This window comes from Podarcis muralis, chromosome 8 (assembly GCF_964188315.1).
Source record: "Podarcis muralis chromosome 8, rPodMur119.hap1.1, whole genome shotgun sequence".
In the NCBI taxonomy this organism is placed as follows: Eukaryota; Metazoa; Chordata; class Lepidosauria; order Squamata; family Lacertidae; genus Podarcis; species Podarcis muralis.
In genome coordinates this window covers 33,276,258-33,291,492 of record NC_135662.1, presented here as the reverse complement: position 1 = coordinate 33,291,492, position 15,235 = coordinate 33,276,258, and the positions used below count along the sequence as shown (strand labels likewise).

Here is a 15,235-nt window from a genome sequence, read left to right as displayed (position 1 = left end):
TCTCAAAACATCTGGAGGGCCGAGTTTGAGGAAGCCTGATTTAGTGTGGTTGGGAAAATGGGAAAGGAGCATTCCATATTGCAACATTTTGTTGCAGGACTCTTTTATTCCCTCTGTCTCTGATGTTCAGGTTATGAGCTCTGTTGATTATGTATGCAGACCACCAATGCACAAGTGGGAAGACTGAGCAGGAACCCCGAGGTTTGCAGAAGTACAAAAGAAAAATTATAAATGAAAAACTCTTAAGCAGGAGTGGGCGGGGAACCCAAAACTGTCCAGTCAGGAGAATTAAGCATGCTCAGTAGTTATGGGATGCTGATCTACTCTTGGAGTGGGGGATATGGGGAAGGGAAATGGAATGGAGTGACCAGAATCCTGAAGAGAGAGGATTCCACATAGCAACACTTTGTTGCAGGTACAACTTGTCATCACCATTAAATACACAGAGCTTGTTATTTAAGCATGTGGAACAAAGCAGCCAAACAAAGGATTCGTTTTTATATCTTGCAGGGATTTAGGAAAGTGGTCACAGATGATTTTTAATAAATGATTTATTTATTTTTTAAAAAGGTTGACTCAGTCAAAGCAATGACAGTCCACGTAGCTAGAGTATTATTAATCGAATCACATGGCCCGGAGGAGACGGGCGTTTCCGTTTTCATTTTATCCCACACCCTTTACCTTTTCCTGGTTGCAGATTGCAAAGTATCACAGTTCAACAGTGTAAACCATCCAGACTTTCAAGGCAACTCTCTGACTATGGATTTGCTACTGGGATGTTTATTTATCTGGAAAGTTTTAAGGTAAGTCTTCTTTATGAGAGGGGTGTTGCCTGTAGTTAAAAAATCTAGGTGTTCATATTCTACATCATCTATATATAGTCTTAGAATGACAATCCGGAAGCCAACCAAAGTAGATGTGTACTGTTTACTTCAGTGGATATAAGGCAGGGAAACAAACAAGTATTACTGTGGGTTCCAGAGCTGTTCTGTTATGGTTAACTCATGCTGTCAAGAAGTCTATCAAAGGATGTATGTTTCCCTAGATCTTGGAAGAAAAATTAGAGGGATTTTTTTGGGTATGGAATAATAAGGGATATGTTTCTTCATGTTGATTCTCAGTAAATGCTCTCCATGTTATTGAAGATGTTATTGTAGGTGGGAGATGAAAAATTGACACTGAAGGCATTTTCAGTTTGTTTCATTCTCTGCATTTCTGTCATGCTTATGTCAAACTTACATTGGGTAGAAATAAAACACATTCAGTTTCGAAATTCCCAATTCCCACTTTCTGTTCCACATAAAAACACACACACACACACACACACACACACGGGTCGCTTTCAAAATGCCCTAGGGTCAAATTGCCCATCTGATAAGGTTGCAATCATAGCCCCACTTATCTGGGAGTAAGGCTCCTAGAATTATATTAGGCTTACTTCTGAGTAGAAAAGGTTAGCACTGCACAAGTGCCTGAAGGAACTGGCTATGTCTCTTTGAAGAGATTAAACAACAATTGTTTGCCCCTGAACCACACAGACAGCAATTGTCTGCAGGGGAGTGTGTGACTATTGTTTATCAGTATCCACAGCACTAATCTAAATTGCTGGGATACTGGGATTCTTGCCTAAGCACATACAATTAGCATTTAGCTGTGTGGATGGCAGTTGTACTAACGCCATAGGTGACTGTCAGACGCCATGGACACTATGATACAATTGCAAGCACCTTTAACCGTCTACCTGTGGCATTTTAAATGGCTTGTTAAATTGTTCTTCTTTTGGGACTTCCCCCTTCTTTTTTCCTCAGTGACCACGCTCTCTAGCCACAAACATCTTACCATCTCTTGTGCCTTCCCACAACGCCAGCCTTTCACCCTTTTAAAATGTAATGGGTATTGCTCCGTATGGCTGTCACTACCAATGAGCCATAAAAACGGCACATTGCTGCGCAGGAAAGGATTTCCCCCTGGAAAGGGTCTCAGAGTTAAATTAAGCGAAAAGCTTCGGAAAAGAGCGGCCAATCGTTCTGACAAATGTGCCAAAGATCAAGTGCAAAGTACAAGGCAAACATGCCATGGAAGCATGAAGGGGGAGGAGAGGAAGTAGAAGTCCTGTTACACCAGCAGAACTCTGCTGGCACAGCATTGGATATAATAGTTTGTTTTCAGATGTCTTTTCTTCCATTCCAATCCCCTGAGAGAGAAGAGGGAGTGTCTGTCCTGAAATGCTGCCTTTCATCTTTACTTTTTGACATACCTATATTAAAAACAAGCCACTTAAAAAACAACAAATGTGTTCCCTATTAATTTCTTTTGTAAAGGCTTTTATGGATTAATCTATCTGATTAGTAGTTTAGGGCTGCAATCCTATGCACCGTTATCTGGGAGTAAGCTCATTGAACACAGCAAAACATGCACAGGATTGCATTGCATTTGTTGCTGCTGTAATCATTATTTATACTGCTGTTAAGAGGTTTTTGCACTCTTCTGATCCAGCTAGTTACCTATCCATTTATTCTTTTCAGGACTTATCAGGAGGAATCAGCTTCACCAGTACCATTCAATGTGCATATGGATATGTATGCAAATGAATCTTCAGTACTGAAGCAGAGCTAATCTATCCGAGTATCTGTGGTTTTGATTCAATTTGCCACTTCAACAAATACACACCCCAATTTCCCCAAGGAGAAATACGCTCACATATCTTCTTAGTATGTGATGCACTAAGAAATGGCATATTTTGCTTGTGACCTGAGATGAAATGATCAACCAAGACAATGAGATATACAAAGCAAGAGTTTGCTACGATGGTTCTTGGAATTGTGGTTTATGTTGCGGATATTGGAGCAGATCTCTGGGTAGCAAACAAATATTTCCATGAGGGACAGTATCTCTGGTGTGCCTTGACATTGGCCACAGGGCTTCTTTCATCACTAGTTGTCCAGTATTTCAGTTACACTTGGTTTAAAGATGATGGCACTCACAAGCCGAGTTGGATTTCTTCATTACATCTCTTACAAGCTGGAATATTTACAAGGTAAATATAAAATATAGAACTTACAACTAGCTATGCTTGTAATGTCCTAGATGACTTTTAACGGGAAAGAAGATGATGGTGACTGGTTAAACTTTCAAAATTTCAAATGTGTGCAAGGGTGTGAGGCATAGGAGCAAACTCCTAGGGGCTAAGGGGTCTTCACCCCCCCAATAAAATATTTGAGGGGGCCAGCCTCTCCCAAGTTGATGGTCACTGCCATTCAAATGGTGTGCATGCACTGCGTCATGTGATTATGCAGGGCAGGGCTTACCTGCCCTCCATGTTTTATTCAAGTTGACACCCCTGGTGTAAGATAAGTAGAATGGGTTGCCTAGCTGCCGTTTGCTGAGTTGCTTTATCCTAAAGAGTGACAGTTAGGAAGGAGAGGCAGGGATCTGGAGTGATGTACACATGAATTTGCTGGTACGTGATCAAACCCCACCCCAAAACAACAACAGTTTGGAAACTACAAAAATTCCTGTTGTTCTTTTATTTTTGTTTAATATTCTTTCATCCCCCCCCCCAAATAACTAAGGATGTCAAACACTGACAAAGGAGCATCTATGTACATAGCACCCAAGTGACAGTGTAGCAGTTGCTTTGCCAAGATTCCTTTAATGACTGTCATGAGAACTTGTGTGATTTAAAATGTTCTTAACTAATTATGTTTCTCACAGTCACTTTAGCCAAAGGAATTATTAGACAAATTAACTTTTCCTCTGTTCCAGGCTGTGGATGTTGGAAGTGCTAAGGATGCTTGCTTTCTGTACTTGCCACTAAAATGTTTCTTCGTCATCTTAAGAAGGCGACTAGAACAAAAGAACCACACATTTGCTATCTTTCCCACTAAATGCTCCATCAAGATGAGCACAGTTTGTACAAGTAGCAAGCAAGTGACCACTATGGAAATGGAATGTGCAATATCAAACAACCTGTTAATAATAACAACAACTCAGTAGGGGATGATGTGGTGCCGCCACTCGCCTGACCTCTGGTTGGTTGCATTGCTGTTGCATACCAGGTGATAGATGGAGAAGGGCAAGGCAGTGGCAAGGGTGGTGCACTGCTAATGCACCAGCAGAGCCAGTCTAACCCTCCTACTGGTGCATTTGCACCATGCCAACCTCCCTGCCCACTTTCTACCTTTCAGTAAGCAGGTCAGGGTGAGTAGTAGCACCATACTGTGTCGTCTGCTATTGAGCAGACTTCAAATTCCTAACATGTTTGTTGGGTGGTGGCAGCAGCAAAGGGGAGAATGATACTCCTTTATCATTTGTGATGTAAAAAGCATTGTGGAGCAAACGGTCTAACAGGCCAGGCATTTGTACAATATTTTTCCTTCCATAACATCAGATCTTCAAAATAATGTGCTATTTGTAGAATATGAAGCATTTTTTAAAAAAATTGCTCTTTATTTCTATTTAATATTTTCCCCATCCAATCCAAACATATATTGGTAAAACTTTTTTTTTAAAAAAAGTGGTTAATGTATTTAATTTGGCATTAATACAAGGCCCAAGAGCAGGTCATATGTCTGTCAAGAAGCAGAAGCTAAACATAACCCAACAATTTCTCCCTAGGTAAATGCCAAGTGATATTCAGTAAGCACTTTACTTTGTGAGAATCCTTGCCAGGCGTCCAAAGGTCACCTCACACCTTATCAAGCTTCTCAGTTGTGAACTGGGGAGGTTTCACATAAAGCTGTGAGCTTGCCCCAACACACCGCTTGGACAACCACAAGCTTAGGTGTATGAGTGTGTGTGTGAGGAACAGATTGATTTACTCAAGCAGGTTTTCTGGAAAATACTGGGCTACACAGATGCCTCAGTCTAGGATACAAGAACCAGATGTTTGCATTTCTGATTGTTTTATAAACTGAGAATACTGCAGGGCTTTTGTCGTTCAGAAATATAAATGTGTGTCATCAGCACCACACAAGAAAGCAGCTCTGTATAGAAATTTTGTTCCTTGTTTTTACATATTAAACTCAAAGCCATGAATGGGATCCCTACAGTTTCTGTTAGTGCTGCAGGCATTCCTGAAGGAACAGGGAGCAGGTCTTGGATTTTTAGTTTGTTGTTCCACAACTGCTCATGTATTTTAAGGGCAGCAATGAACTTCCATGAAAGGAATATGCACCCTTCTTTAGAGGGCAACATCCCTGAAAGGAATGCATATCCTCCTTTAGAGAAAAATGGCACCATCATCTGATGTATTACAGGTAACCTGCTCAAGAGCCTATGCCCAGCCATTTGCCCACCCAAAGTACTTTTGCTACCCAGTTCAAGAGTTCTTAGCAATGCCTCAGAAAGAGCAGGGAGGGAGTCCTTGCATCTGTGCATAGTTATTAAATCCTATGGTTCAACCCTCCAGATACAATTTAACTTCCATCTGCCTCGGCCAGCATGATTAACGATAAGGGAAAATGTATGTTGTAGTCTATTAATTATTATTATTCTTTATTAAATTTGTATTCTGCCCTATACCTGCAGGTCTCGGGGCAGTTCACAACATAATGTCACAATATAAAGACACAAAATACATAATAAAAACAAGAACAAGGTGTAGTCTAGCAACATTTGGAGGACCACAGATTTTTATTTCTTTGGGGGGGGGAATAGATATAGATCACCCATGTGGGATAATCAATAAAAGACTGGCTGGATCCCTAGATCCAAAGTGCAGAGTTAAACATATTATCCAGTAAGAGACAGCTCCCAGCAGAATTTTCAAGTCACAAAAGAAAGCAGCAGAATAGCATGCCAACAAAGGTCTGTATAGTAAAAGCTATGGTTTTCCCAGTAGTGATGTATGGAAGTGAGAGCTGGACCATAAAGAAGGCTGATTGCCGAAGAATTGATGCTTTTGAATTATGGTGCTGGAGGAGACTCTTGAGAGTCCCATGGACTGAAAGAAGATCAAACCTCTCCATTCTTAGGGAAATCAGCCCTGAGTGCTCACTGGAAGGACAGATCGTGAAGCTGAGGCTCCAGTACTTTGGCCACCTCATGAGAAGAGAAGATTCCCTGGAAAAGACCCTGATGTTGGGAAAGATGGAGGGCACAAGGAGAAGGGGATGACAGAGGAAGAGATGGTTGGACAGTGTTCTCGAAGCTACCAGCATGAGTTTGACTAAACTGCGGGAGGCAGTGGAAGACAGAAGTGCCTGGCGTGCTCTGGTCCAGGGGGTCACGAAGAGTCGGACACGACTAAACGACTAAACAACACCATAGGCAGTCAAACCTTTTAAATGTATCCTGTCCTGAGTAAGTTTTAAAATGCTTTACAGTGGTACCTCAGGTTACAGATGCTTCAGGTTACAGACTCCGCTAACCCAGAAATAGTACCTTGGGTTAAGAACTTTGCTTCAGGATGAGAACAGAAATTGTGCTCTGGCGGCGTGGCGGCAGCGGGAGGCCCCATTAGCTAAAGTGGTACCTCAGGTCAAGAACAGTTTCAGGTTAAGAACGGACCTCCAGAACGAATTAAGTTCTTAACCCGAGGTACCACTGTACTTACAAAGTTCAAAAGGTCAATTTCATGCATTTATCCATGCAGCAGCAAGTAAACACAGGCAATAATCTTAGGATACAAAACAGCTCATGGTCTGAGCTCCTAGTGAGAAAACTCAGGCACGTCCTATTTTGATGAGGTCACATGGTGATAGAGAACTAAAAAAGGAGGAAACTAAAAAAGGAGGAAACTGTCCCTGCTGTCTTGCCCTTCACCTCTAAGCAACTGGCAGTGATGTGTGGCTTTGGGAAGTTAGGTCAGTAACACAACTCTGCCCACGCCACCAGCTGCTACTGCTTCTAGGGTGGGGCAAGGCAGTCATTGATGACATCCCCTGATCACAAACACACAGTGTCTCTGCCCTGTGGACTACATAAGCATGCATACAGTAAGGCAAGGTTTACCTCATCTGGACCGGTTCACTCCAGTGGAGATCCCTCTGTGGACCAGATTGTTCATGCGCCCCCTATTTCCGGCGTCTGCGTCTGTGCAGAAATGATTTCCAGTAGCCCATGGGCCTTAGGCTGCTGACCCCTGCAGTAAGGTTTCATTAAACATCCAGTGCAATTGTCAAGTATTTTAATCCATTCAGGCACATTGTGCATGGAACTTCTACCCTTGGGTTAACCTTTGCTATAATTATCAGAATAATGAGGACATTCTGACACCCCAAAATCTTTTTTAAGGGGTGAAAGTTGTTTTCAGTGTTTTCAAAAGCATTGTGAGGTGAGCCACAGGTATGGAGGCCACTATTGCTGTTCTGTAGGAAGATATTTATGTATAAATTTACCTAAGATTTCTGCAGGGTAAATTGGAGCTTGCCACAAAACTGCCAGCATGTGAACTTCAAAACATTATTCAGAAGTTCCCACAGGGGCAATCGGTACTTCTTGGGATATGTTCTTGTAAGCAGAGCTTTTAAAAACAACAAACTGAAGAGGAACGAGTAAGTGCCCTGTCATTTTGAGAAACAGCAGAAAATGAGGTTGGTTAAAATACGTTTTAAGAGGGGCTTTCTATCTTCCTTTTATCTCTGCTTGCAGTTGCTTCTTTGTGAAACATTTGAGATGCAGAGCAAACACACCTTTGCATCTGCTCAAAAATGTGCCTTGTGCTCAAATGAGAAGACACCTCTGTTTCGAAAACAAGTGTCCAAATCAGCAACTTGGGTATTGGGTTAAGGTAATTCTTGCGGAAACCAAGGACTCAGCTATACAGCTGCAAATAAAATGTTTGAAGTGCAATATACAATGTGACACTGGATGGTGATGGTGAGCCTTATGGAAAATTCAATTTATTTAAAAAAAAACACTTTAAAAAAAAGCATTTTCATACCTTTTTTTAAATACAGTGGTATCTTGGGTTACAGACGCTTTAGGTTACAGACGCTTCAGGTTACAGACTCCGCTAACCCAGAAATAGTACCTCGGGTTAAGAACTTTGCTTCAGGATGAGAACAGAAATCTCACAGTGGCGGTGTGGCGGCAGCGGGAGGCCCCATTAGCTAAAGTGGTACCTCAGGTTAAGAACAGTTTCAGGTTAAGAACGGACCTCCGGAACGAATTAAGTTCTTAACCTGAGATAACACTGTATCCACCCAAGAGTGTTTCTCCAAGTTTGGCAAATGCCGAACATCTTTTCTTCACTGATGTACATGTTCCTTGCCAGAGGATGTATGCTGTGATTTGATAGTGGGAATAAAAACTGCATCTCCCAAAAGAAAATAGAAATATTTTGAGAAGCGAACGTTCTTCATGAGGCAATGAATTAACCCCCCCTGAAATGTTTAGTGTGTTTTCCATCTATGTTTTATTTTATAGGAAATTACTTCATAGCCTTAAGGACACATTATTCAGTGTACGGCTGTGGGAGTTGAGATATAATGCAGTAGTAAACATGACCGTGCATTAGCCCCTCATTTTCCTCTGTCTACCAATGAAATGCATGTCACCACAAGAAATTCATGTGCCCTAAGAATTACAATAGAATTTGCATGTCTATTTATACTGAGCAGCAGGTGCCTTCTGTTACAACCTTCAAATGTCTACCGAAAACATTTCAGTTCCTCCAGGCTTATGCAAGCAGTTAAGAATACCTCTTTCCATAATAGTTAGCTGATCTCTGATTGTAAATTTTTATGTGGATTTATGTATCACTGTTGTAAATAGCTCTTAATATCCATTTTGTGAATTGTGGTATATAAATAGGGTTCTTAAAACCAACCAACCAACCAACAAACAAACAAACATGCCTGCTCAAAAGTAGGTCCCGCTGAGTTCAATGGCGTTTACTCTCAGGTAAGCAAATTGAAGACTTAAGCTGCTTTTGGCATTCCTTGTAACGATAGCACAGGAATTCAAGGCTTATTTTTGAAAGCAGACATGCATATCTGAAGATTGTGGTGGTATATGGGGTTTTGATCGCTGGCTGTAACAGATGAAGCTCTGCACATATATACATGTCATTTTGGTCTGCAACTGTCATCAGTTGGAGGGCGTCCCTCATGCAGGAGTTATGTAACTGGATTGTGGCTATACTATATATATAAAAGAAAAGCACAGGTGGAATGTGCTGTTACCAATAGGATTGTAGAAGCAGGGACTGAATATAAAATTTTCTGATATAAGTTTAAACCCCCAAATACCGTTACTTTAATATTATTGCAAGCTACATTGGATTTTTTCTTTAAAATGGAAAGCAGGCAATAATTTTAAATAAACAGATAAGGGTTTGTTTCCACAGGGGAGGGGGGGGGACGCACAGCTTTTTATAGAGCTCTGAAAAGTCCTCAGCAAGTCATTTATCCTATCTAGGGTGGCGCTCTTGATATAGGAAATAAAGTTGCCATCAGCAGAGAAAAACTTAGCGTGTGCAGCAATGAGCCCTATCTGCATTATATATTGAAAGCAGTATCATACCACTCTAAACAGTCATGGCTTTCTTCAAGGAATCCTAGGAACTACTGTAGTTTGTTCAAGGTGCTGAGTCTCCTGTTCTCCTCCCAGAGCTATAATTCTCAGAGTGGTTTTACAACCAGTCCTTATTCCCCAGGAACTCTGGTAAAGCAGCTAGCCCATTTGCAAAAGCTAAGCAGGGTCCGGCATGGTTTCACATTGCGTTGGGTTACCTTGCATTTCCTGCACAGCAGGGGGTTGGATTACGAGACCCTCAGGGTCCCTTCCAGCTCTACACGTCTATGATTCTCAGCACCCTTAACAAACTGCAGTTCCCAGGATTCTTTGGGGCGAAGCCATGGCCATTTAAAGTGATACGATACTGCTTTAAATGTATAGTGCAGATGGGGCCACATTCTCCCATATGTTTGTATTAAGTTTTTTTTTTGAGGGGGGGAGGATTCTGAAAAAAGAGGGAAAATAAAATGGAAAGAGGGAAGTGGGAGCAATAGTTTCTATGGGATCTGTCACCATGCCAACATTTTCTTTCCTTTAAAATTTCAGAACTTCCCCGCTTATTTTGTGTTTCATTTACCGTATTTTTCGCTCTATAAGATGCACTTTTCCCCTCCTAAAAAGTAAGGGGAAATGTGTGTGCATCTTATGGAGCAAATGCGGGCTGCGTGGCTATCCCAGAAGCCAAAAGAGCAAGAGGGAGCTCTGTGCAGCGCTCCCTCTCGCTGTTCTAGCTTCTGGCTTAGCCGCGCAAAGCATTTTGTGGAGGCTTCGCACGGCCATCCCTGGCTTTTGCGGGAGGTGGGGGAAGGGACAGAGTGCAGGGCTCTGTCCCTTCCCCCACCTCCCAGAAAAGCCCACAAGAGCTGCGCTCCCTTTAAAGAGTGCACAGCTCTTGTTTGGCTTTTGCGGGAGGTGGGGGAAGGGACAGAGAGCAGCTTAGCTGCGCGCAGCCTCTTCCGGGCAGGGGGAGCCTTCATCCCGCTGCCCTGAAGAGGCTTCACGCGGCTATCCCAGAAGCCAGAACAGCAAGAGGCTATCCCAGAAGCCAGATCCCTCTTGCTGTTCTGGCTTCTGGGATTCAGAATATTTTTTTTCTTGTTTTCCTCCTCCCAAAACTAGGTGTGTCTTATGGTCTGGTGCGTCTTATAGAGCGAAAAATACGATAGATGCTTCTTAGAGGCTGAGTTTCTCGCACTCCCTTTGTGTGAATGGGTCTGAATGTGAAGGAAAGGGATGATAAACCAGTTGTGCACATGGCATGATGTGTTTCACACTCCCACTGTGAAATTCAAAGGGGAGCAGAAGAATGGCTGGAAGAGACAGACTTAAGCAACCCTCTCCCTTTCCGGTCCTCCATTGCTGCTTTTCGTTTGAAGAAACAAACACCATGAGATTGTTAACCACGTCTGTTGCATCATGTTTACTTTGGCCCTAAATCTTACAAAATGCCCGACTGTGCCTTTCTCCTTTGCAGGTACTGGGCCGCGCTGAAATGTGGCTACCAGGCAGCATTTAAAACGAACAACTTGGAAGATGGATTGATTGATGGTTGCACCAGCCCTATTCACAAGAGTGCCATTTGTGCAATGACTGATATAAGTATGCTCAGACTATTTAGGGCATTTCTGGAGAGCACGCCCCAGCTCATTCTTCAGATCTACATCCTGATGACATCTGACAGTTCTACCTCCAGTCAGTGTAAGTCTGCTTGTGGTGATGGAAGCCATCTCCTAACAGTGTGTGGAACATGTGATGGCGCACAATGTTCACAAACATTTAAACTGCTCAGAGAACTGCTTCAGTACATATGAAATGCACCTTCTGTGCCTTAAGTCACCGCCAGTTCATTCCTCGCTGTTGTTTATGTGGCATTTGATTATTGTTTTTTGTCTCAATGTGCATTACTTTAGACTCACATTAAATAATGTTTGCCATGCTGTTGCCCATTCACCCAACTCCATGGTTGGAGTGTCTTTAAATCTATGTCTCCATATTTCTTCCATTTCCCCTCTAGATCACTCATTGCTTCCTCCCTCTCTTTTCTGCTTCTTAGTCCATTGCCCCCGGCTCTACTTTCTTTAGCCACTTTGTTTCTTGTCTTCCTTTGTACCTCTCCCTCTCTCTTTCCCTTCCTCCACCACCCATTCATAGTAGAAAATCTTTCATACCTCAGGACAGTCATACTTTGGGTTACAGACGCTTCAGGTTGCGTTTTTTCGGGTTATGGACCTGCCGAAACCCGGAAATACCAGAATGGTCGCGCATGCACAGAAGGGCTAAATTGTGGTTTGCGCATGCGCAGAAGCGCAGAATCGCAACCCGCGTGTGTGCAGATGTGCCACTGCGGGTTGCGAACACTGCAGGCTGCGAACGTGCATCCCGCATAGATAAAGTTCGCAACCCGAGCATCCACTGTACTCTCTTATTTACACCTTTCCCAGGCCATACCAATCACTGGCCCTCCCTCAAACCATCCTCCCATTCTTTATTTTCTAATTTTTTGACTGTCTAGGATGTTTCTTTGGACTATAATAAAGGCTCCTGCTTGCCTGGATAGAAAGATGGGTGCATAGATGATATGCATCCCGCTTGGCCCTTTGGTGGATGGACTTCTAACCTATTGCACAAAGTTAACAGTCACACCCATTGTGCCACCTAGAGTTGTCATGTGGCCCCTGGAAGGTTGCCCACGAGGCAAGAATGCCTCCTGAGATAGGCCTTTGGTCTGATCCAGCAGTGATCTTCTGATGCTCTCAAAGAAGGAGCTAAGGAAAAAGGAGGACTTTGGTGAAACCTCATGAAGAGCCTGGAGGCCAAAGTGGCTGTGTGCATTCATTAGGGAGGGAATAATCAGGCAGAGTAGTTGGGACAGTGGGTAGAGAGCCAAGGGGCCATTTTGTCTACTGCTGAGAACCTGCCAGGTCATGAACTGCATAGAACTGCATAGAAGAGATATTCTCCCACTCAGTGCTATTTTTGTAGAAAAGGAGGTGCCGGAACTCTTCATGGACGCCTCCCTTTTTCTCTTATAATGGCAAAGGTGCCCACCTGAGAGGTGTCGGAACTGAGTTCAGGTGAGTTCTGGATGAAAAAAAAGCCCTGCATCGTACTTGTGATTTCTGTTGACATCTTTCCTCTGGGATCTGGCAGCTTTCGTAGGGTAGTGAAGGAAAACAAGTTATGGGATGGGACAGGCTGAATTGATATGAATTCACCACCAGCCAGTTATTTGACCAAAAGCTCCCCAGTAGTTAGTCCAGTCATACCTTGGGTAACAGACGCTTCAGGTTGCGTTTTTTGGGTTATGGACTGCTGAAACCTGGAAGTAACCAGAACGGGTTACTTCTGGGTTTAGCGGTCGTGCATGCACAGAAGTGCCGAATCGCAACCCCTGTGTGCGCAGACACACAGCTGTGGGTTGCGAATGCTGCGGGTTGTAAACGTGCATCCTGCTTGGATCACATTCACAACCCGAACATCCACTGTATATCTAATTTCCATAGCTTCTAAGAGTATGTCTGTCTGTCTATCTAGTTCAGACTATTGTGCCATTTTTGTGTGAATATTATTTAATAGAAAAAACTCTTCTTTTTCTAACAGGGCTAACAACTTTTATTTCCTTTTGTTTAGATGTAACCATTGCAATGTCTTTCTGCGGCATCTCCTGTGCAACTGTGGACTATCAGATAGCTTTACGAAAATCACTGCCTGAGAAAAAAAACTTTCCAGGGATATTTTCCAAATTAATATATCTTTTCTATAAACTGTTGACTTTGACATCTTGGATACTCTGCATCGCTCTGGTCACCGTACTAAGTATAACGTCTCTCGTTCTACTTGTGTTTCTTTGGCTTTTGAGTATATGTTGGGTCCTGAAGCAACACACAACATTTTGTACATCTAAAGGACCAGAAATTGTCTACAGGACTATTGTGGGAATCATTCTTATTTTTACCTTTTTTAATGTCAAGGGAGAAAAGACCAAAATACCTCTGATTGTTTATTATACTGCTCGGGGGTTTATAACTGCAACAATAGTGTATGTTTGCATGTCCTGCAAATCAGTGTTTAATGGGAAAATATATTTGTTATCTGTAATCATGGCGGTCATTATCACCCTAATATTGGGCATTATTTTTCTTATTTCATATTATGCATATTTTCATCCTAGGAATTTTTACACACAAGATGTAGTTGATGGACCAGGAATTTATTACACACAAGATGTAGTTGATGGACCAGGAAGTGAAAGAACAGAAAACTGTAGAATGAGGGGATTCCTGATGCAATAAATCTCATGACAATTATCTGTTGCTACTGCTATGCTTCTTTTTATTTAATAAGATATGATAGCCATCTTCAAATATCCAAAGGGCTGCCACATGGAGGATGGAGCAAGTGTGTTTTCTCCTGTTTGAGAGGCTAGGACCTGAACCAGTGGCTTCAAGTTACAAGAATGGAAATTCTGACTAAACATCAGGAATGATTTCCTGACAGTAAGAGCTGTTTGACAGTGGAACAGACTCCCACAAGAGGAGGTGGTTTCTCCTTCCTTGGAGGTTTTTAAGTAAAGGTTGGATGGCCATTTCATATGTGTAATCTAGTTGAGATTCCTGAATTGCAAGGGGGTGAACTAGATTACCCTTGGGATATCTTCCAGCTCTATGATTCTATGATTCCCTCAGTGCAAAAAGTCACTAATGCAGTAATAGTGCACTGGAGGTCAATTTATACTGGGCCATCCTGTTTTATTTCCCTACTAGTGATGTATGGAAGTGAGAGCTGGACCTAAAGAAGGCTGATCGCTGAAGAATTGATACTTTTGAATTATGGTGCTGGAGGAGACTCTTGAGAGTCCCATGGACCGCAAGAAGATCAAACCTATCCATTCTTAAGGAAATCAGCCCTGAGTGCTCACTGGAAGGACAGATCCTGAAGCTGAGGCTCCAATACTTTGGCCACCTCATGAGAAGAGAAGACTCCCTGGAAAAGACCCTGATGTTGGGAAAGATGGAGGGCACAAGGAGAAGGGGGCGGCAGAGGACGAGATGGTTGGACAGTGTTCTCGAAGCTACCAGCATGAGTTTGACCAAACTGCGAGAGTCCGTGGAAGACAGGAGTGCCTGGTGTGCTCTGGTCCATGGGGTCACAAAGAGTCGGACATGACTAAATGACTAAACAACAACAACATGATGCTTCCCCAATGTTTCCACATTATTTCTGTCTGGGTGAGTGCTCTTGCATATAATACAACATCAATTGAAAGATAACCCAGAACAATTGTGGCATATGAAAAGTTAGAGGATTTTAGCAGGAAGCTGCAGGACATGCACTGATTGGAAACAAAGGACCCTGAAACTTTGGCAGAATTGAAAGTGTGATCACATACAACTAGTATGCCAATATCATAATGAGCCCAAATCAAGAATGAACAATAAAATACATTTGGAAGGCTCCCGAGTTTATTAGACTTGCAGGCTTGCTTTGCTCCTTGTCATTCAGGTAGGAACTATAACTAAATCCTTCCAGTGACTTCATGTGGAGGGGAAAATGCAACCTTTCTTTCAGTTTGGTCTTGACAACTTCATTCATGCCTTTCAATGCCAAGACTTGATTGCAGGAATGTTTTCTGCAGTGTGTTTCGCCTGAAGATTGCAGCTGATGCAGAATGATCTGGACAGTGCATTAGTAATCCAGGATGTTCAATGGTTTCTTATGCCCTTATAATACATCACAATTTGTGATGCTAGTTTTGATCTGTGAATATGTGAAC

At 42.6% G+C, this 15,235-nt stretch overlaps 1 protein-coding gene across 1 annotated transcript; it reads left to right on the top strand.

Moving 5' to 3' along the window:
* Positions 1-666: 666 nt before the first annotated feature.
* On the top strand, positions 667-13,775 carry XKR9 (XK related 9). Its single transcript, XM_028736738.2, has 4 exons — positions 667-803; positions 2,526-3,037; positions 10,937-11,160; positions 13,093-13,775. Exons 2-4 carry the CDS (start codon positions 2,778-2,780, stop codon positions 13,752-13,754), a joined length of 1,146 nt encoding a protein of 381 aa, XP_028592571.2. The 5' UTR covers positions 667-803; positions 2,526-2,777; the 3' UTR covers positions 13,755-13,775.
* The last annotated feature ends 1,460 nt before the right edge of the window (positions 13,776-15,235 follow it).

Coding starts and splice junctions, on each gene's coding strand:
- XKR9 (XM_028736738.2), top strand. CDS start 2,778: ATGAGATATACAAAGCAAGAGTTTGCTACGATGGTTCTTGGAATTGTG. Junction 3,038..10,936: donor CAAGCTGGAATATTTACAAG/GTAAATATAAAA, acceptor TCTCCTTTGCAG/GTACTGGGCCGCGCTGAAAT. Junction 11,161..13,092: donor CAGTTCTACCTCCAGTCAGT/GTAAGTCTGCTT, acceptor CCTTTTGTTTAG/ATGTAACCATTGCAATGTCT.